Source organism: Dioscorea cayenensis, chromosome 9 (genome assembly GCF_009730915.1).
Source record: "Dioscorea cayenensis subsp. rotundata cultivar TDr96_F1 chromosome 9, TDr96_F1_v2_PseudoChromosome.rev07_lg8_w22 25.fasta, whole genome shotgun sequence".
Lineage (NCBI taxonomy): Eukaryota > Viridiplantae > Streptophyta > Magnoliopsida > Dioscoreales > Dioscoreaceae > Dioscorea > Dioscorea cayenensis.
Window position 1 is genome coordinate 1,685,995 of NC_052479.1, and position 6,210 is coordinate 1,692,204.

Consider the following 6,210-nt stretch of genomic DNA (forward strand, 5'->3'; position numbering starts at 1 on the left):
CAATATAATGCACACAAGTGGAGGGGAGAGTAGATCCCAAAAAACCGGCCTAATAAGGAAGATTGCACCCCACTTATATGCACACAAATAAAAGGGTCTATCTCATAGCCGATGTAGGACTAAAAGGGATTAGTTCATTTGCAATCATTACATTCAGAAAGATACATCAGTGGCTTAAAACAATGTGAACTGGAGTAATCCATTTGCATGTTCAGTACCGAAAAGAACAAACCATCTTACCTTTGAAACTAATACCATTGTCTCTGCATGCTGGCAAAGAAATTACATTCGATAACAGGATTGAAATTAACTTTGTCCGAGTTCTTACTGCAAACTGTCTACAAAGTAGAATACGTAGGAAAGTACAGAACATTGACGTACAACATGTACACGTACATACAAACTATATATATATAGTAGTAGCTAGTACTACTACTGATATTATTATATATACTAGCTCTCATGCAACAGCTTCTTCTTCTTCATCATGGAGAAGCATCTGATCAAAATGCCAAACTCCTGTAAAACATTAACATATACAAACCCTTGTCATGTCATTACTGATCAGAAAATTTGTATTGAATTTGCTGCAGAGTAAAGAACTTTAATGATTCTAATTACCATGCCCTTTGCCCACCCTTCTCAGTTGTGAGACGTAATCAGAGATTTTCTTTATGGCTTCCACCTACAGGTTAGAAAGTTCATTAACTTGATGCTTGCTTAGAGATATATATATATATATATATATATATATATATATGTTAATTTTCAGTTATAGTTTTGCTTATAAATTGATGCATCATGAGATGTTACTGAATTATTCTGTGCTTTATTCACTGAGTGAAGTAGGTAGTTAATTTTAGTTCTAACCTGTTCACCGAGAAACTCACTCTCTACAAAGTCTTGCATTTGAGGATCATTATTGTTGCATGCCACCTGTTTAGATTAAAAAAAAACATTAAATAATGACATATTGACATAGCAATGAAAATAATTTCATCAGTGATTAGAGAAAGGAGTGTCAAAATTAATACGGCATGATAACATCCAGTAGTGAAGCAACTTACACTTTGCAAATGCAGAAGCTTCTCATTTGTCAGTTTCTCAAGAGACAATGCTAGTTCCATAGCTGAAACAATAAAATATCTTACACATTAAATTAGCAGCTAGTGTCAAGCAAACCATAAACACAGTCACTGTAATCAACCTTGAAAATAATCCTGGCCATGGAACATATAACTTTTATAGTATAAGCAAACATTACTTGATTAGGAAAGCAAGATATACGTATCCCCCATGCAAAATATTCTATCCACAACATGAGAACAAGGGAAATATATACGTACTGCTGCATGGGTGGTGATACTCGATCATATATATGTTGTGATGGTGATAAGTGTACGTACAGAATAACAAGAGAGCAAATAATTCAGAATCTTAGAGAAAGTCAAACAATTTGTTCAGGCATTCACAAATATTGTCTTTAGTGATAAGACAGCAACAAAATTTGCAGACATGAATGAAATTTGACGCCCATAACTTATCATTACATTATTCTCGATCATATCCACACATGTTGCTCTCGGTCAGTGGCACCTCAAGATAATAAAATGGTTAAAAGCCGAATTTCAAAATATGAATTATAATTCATTTAGTAAATACTAAAAAAGTAAATTTTATTTAAATTTATTATATCGGATTTTAAAAACAGGACTTGTAGTTACTTATCATAAATTAAAAATTTCAACATTTTAATTTATTAAAATAATTAATTATTAGAATTATATCGATGAGATTTTAAAATATTTTGAAGATTTTAAAATTCATAATCCTCTAAAATTGTTTGTGTCCTAAACCTTGATAACCAATTCAGAGAGAGACCATCAATTGGATGCAAATTCATGGTTAAAAGATTACCATACAGCGCATCTCCTTTCTCAGGGTGGTCAAATTCAGAGGGTGGCCATACAATTGAATGCAGCTTCACTCTTCCTCCACGTTTGTTCTAAGAAATATTCAGAAAAATCTCAGATATGACATAGAAATATTCAGAAAAATCTCAGATATGATATAGACTACACCCGAATTCAAGAACACACAGATATATATATATATATATATATATGATGAAGGGAAAACATAGCTAACAAAATTAATATAAACCTGGTATTTCATCAGCTTCTCTGCATGCTCCCTCTCTTCCTCACTAGATTCCTTGAAAAACCTGAAACAGAAGTTTGATCACAATCAGATGACTTAAAGAAAAGAAAATCAAGCAAATAAAGAATTGTGTTAATTGGCTTCATTGATGACTCACTTGGCAAAGCCTTTAAGGGCAACGTTATCACGATCGAAGTATGCATACAAGGCATGATAGACATACGAAACATTGTATTCCACACTGTAATTTGAGCATCAAACAGGATATAGATCAGATACAAAGAAACTCAATCATGCAATCAAGAGTATAGAACAAAGAAATGAACAATAAATGCTCAAATTAGTGCTTAAAATTAGAAGAATAACATACTGGTAAAAGCCTCAAATCAATAGTAACAATAGAAACAACAATAAACACAGAACAGGAAAGCATCTTAGAGATTCTCACAAAGGGAACCATAGAACACAAAATGCAAACAAAATTGGATCAAAGCACATTCTTTTTCTCAAAAAAAAAGCCAGCAAACCCAAACATTCAACCAAAAACCACGAAAAAAAAGAAGACATGGATCACATACAAAAAAAAACTCAATTTTGCATTAGAAAGTACAGATCAAAGAAATGAACAAGAATTAAAACAAACGCTCAAATTAGTTCTTAAATTTAATTAGAAGAACAACACACTAAGAAAAATCACTAGAAACAAAGAAACAACAATGTTACACAGAACACGAAATCACCGTAAATATTCTATCAGAAAGAATTAGAAATAAAAATATAAAATTCAAACAAAAGAATAAAAAATCCCACTCTCTTTTCCAAAAAGAAAAAAAGGGCGAAAAAGGCAAAGATTAAAGTCCAGCAAAAAGGTTCAAGAAATACAAGCACAAAGTGTCACCTTTATGGCACCGCCAACTCAAATCTCCAACCAAAAACCAAGAAAACAAACCAAGAACAAATAAAACCTAAAGAAAGAATGAAACCCTACTTGATTTGCACGTTGATTGCGGTTTCGCAGTCATGGGAGTAGCACTGGCGAGTGAGGGACTCATGAGGAGACAAGGGCACAAGATGCGATCCCTCACGCTTGAGCTCCTCAAAAGGCTCAAAGACGACACCCGAGAGAGTCCGGCTATCAGTCGCCATGGCCACCAAGGCTCCATCTCTCGGCCCCTTCTTAGAAAGCCTCAAAACAGAGGACAAAGAAGGAAGAGCCACCACAGCACCATCACCACCAAAGGAAAATGGTTCCGGCGCCGGAGATCGGAGAGAGAGGGCGAGAGAAGCTCGGCAAAGCATGGCGATCTTGGAGGAGGAGAGCAATGGAGGAGAAGAGCAATGGAGGAGAAGAGATGGTGTGGGAGGTGGAAGAGTGTGGAAGGTGAGGGTCTATGGATATTGTAGCCGTTGGATGAATGACACGTGGACGGTGAAGATTTGGAGCGTGTGGAAAGCTCGTGGTTATTTGATTCCATTTGGGAATATTCGTGAGCTGGCGTTTCTTGGGATTTAGTTTGATGATTTGACATGCATTTTAGAGGGGCTTATCTGCAAAATTCTTCTGGTTTTTGCGTCTGTACCCTTGAAAATATTAAAATTGGTGAAAGTTTTTTTCTTTTTTTCCCTCTTCGCATCATTTAATGTAGGGGTGCAAAAAAATTTCGGATCCCAAACAAAACTGGGTCCCGGACAACTACTAATATAAATAGAAAAAAACTTGTGTCCGGACCCGTGCCCGATGAAATCCGGACAAACTTGCTATGTCCAAAACCCGATTTATTTTTAAAAACCGGGTTGTCCGGATGTTCAAATTTGTCCGAATTCTATAAGTTATTTTTAAGTTCGCTCAAATATTAAATTATACAAAAATAATTTAATTCACAGTAAATGTAAAAAAAAAATCAATAATTCAAAACTCAACTCAAATTATAGAAAAATCTAAGTCTTAATAGAAAAAACAATATATGTTTAAAGTTTTTAGAAGAATGGGCTTAAAACAAATGGACCTAAGGTTGTGGGTTTTAAAAGTTTTAGGGGTTAAAAGGGCCCGGTTGTCCGAATTTCTATGTCCGGACCCGACCCGGATTTAAATTCGGACAACCAAGCTATGTCCGGACCCGACCCCCATTTGCAAACTTTATGTCCAAATCCTTTTTATTCCGGGCCGGACAAAACCGGGCCAGCGGGTCCGGACAGATTATTGCCACCCCTATTCTAATGGAGAAATAATTTATGAGATTTTCTTAAATAGGTTGGAAAATAATTTTGGTATTTTTACGGGTGTAAGTTAAACAAATCATTTAAAACTGGATTTCTTTTAATGTTCAAATGTTCAATGTTTGCATATTTTTTTATTAATTATTATGATTTTTAAAATTGTTTATTATAGTTTTACTCTTTTTTGTTCCTGAGCAACTGAGATTTATGAAGATACAATATTAAACTTTTTTTATTTTTAGAAAAATAAGATTTCTATTATCAATTTATTTTATCAAATATTTATTATTAAATATTTTATTCAGTCGGGAAGACCATAGTCGTGGTTGCGACAGGCATTAATTTAAAATTTCTTGTAATTTAAATATTCATTAAAGGTCATTTACTATGATAAAATTTAGTGGAAATTGCCAAAATAACCCCCTAAGTTTCTAATATTTCCAAAAACACCCCATTAATTTGGGAATCCCTAAAAACCCCTTCCTTTTAAATACAGATGAATTTGAAACCCCTCAAGCATTTAATGGAGTTAGTTTTAAATTTTTTGGACGAAATTATCCCTTGCATGGGAAGTTGTGACAAGTGAGACGTGATTTGACCATAGCGCCTTTCTTTGCATGATAATTTTTCTCTTTAAGAGGAATCCGTTTTTTTCTTGGTTAATCCCCAAAGAACACCATTATTGGTGCTGGTTTCTTTTTTCTCTTTTCATCTCTTCATCTCTTCAACTTTTCCTTTTTCAAAGTTGTCGTTCACTGGACATCTTACGTAGGATTGGACCAGCTGCCTCGAAGAAGAACTCCCACTCAACTCTTTGACATTTCATTAGTTTTGCGCTCAAGGTATTGACGCGAGGTGGATCTTAGTTGAAGATGTTGTCGCGATTTCCTTTTGTTTTGATATTACGTAGCTTTCTTTTTTTAGTTTGATTTCTAAAAGTATTCTATTAGAAAGAGAATTTTTTTCGGTTTCATGGTGTGATTATTGGACGATCTTGTAGTTTGTAGGAAGTTTTTTCGCAAGAGTTTTTGATTGTTTTTCATTTTTCGTTTGTGTACGTAATCAAAAGCAATAATATTGTGTTGAAGGAGATTTTTTGATTGTTTTACAATTTCATTGTGATGTCCGACTCGATCCACATTTGTCTAGGGCGGCCGGGGTTTAATTTTGAATGTAAATATTGTTATTTACGTTTAACTATCGATTGTTCTATTTAAGTTTTCAAAGTTTATGTTTAAATATCAATGTTTACGTTTAACTACTGACAGTTTCTATTTAAATTTCATCTTTTTCTTTTTAAATTTGCGTTTGTTTATGAAAAGCGATTTTTCATAAATAACGAGCAAAATGTCTGATAATATGTGATAGTTTGTGGCAAACATATATAGCGAATATAAGTTATCATTTATGCTTTAGTTGGCGATAGTTTCTTTTGCGAGATCTACGATTGTGTCCCGCTGCTCGTGGTAGTGAAATGAGTTTTTTTAAATGATTAGCGCCTTCAAAAGCGTTGTCCGAGCGTACGATGACAAAACTTGAAAATGATCTAACGAGTAAGGAAGGCCTACTAAATCGTCGGGAGGGTGGCCTTGAGGGTGGAGACGGATACGCTCGTAGAATCCGAATACCTACTAAAAATCATTTCTGTTTAAAGCTGAAGCTGGATATATTTAAAGCAGAGACATAACATTTTAAAGCAGAGACTTGATAAATTTAAGCGGAAACATTTAAGCTTAAACAAAAAGCGTATAATTTTTAAAGCGGAAACAAAGACATGACGATAATAGTTGAGAAAAAAACATAAGTTTTAAGCAAAAAGCTGGGATAATTAAT

The 6,210-nt window shown here is 34.1% G+C and overlaps 1 protein-coding gene across 1 annotated transcript; it reads right to left on the reverse strand.

The window, feature by feature from the left end:
- Positions 1–236: 236 nt before the first annotated feature.
- LOC120268258 (ferritin-3, chloroplastic-like) lies at positions 237–3,513 on the reverse strand. The gene is made up of 8 exons (XM_039275701.1): positions 3,149–3,513; positions 2,318–2,401; positions 2,164–2,224; positions 1,918–2,005; positions 1,068–1,129; positions 871–936; positions 622–685; positions 237–519 (listed from the first exon to the last, which is right to left on the reverse strand). The coding sequence occupies exons 1-8, from the start codon at positions 3,457–3,459 to the stop codon at positions 461–463; spliced, it is 795 nt and encodes a 264-aa protein (XP_039131635.1). The 5' UTR covers positions 3,460–3,513; the 3' UTR covers positions 237–460.
- Between the last annotated feature and the right edge of the window lie 2,697 nt (positions 3,514–6,210).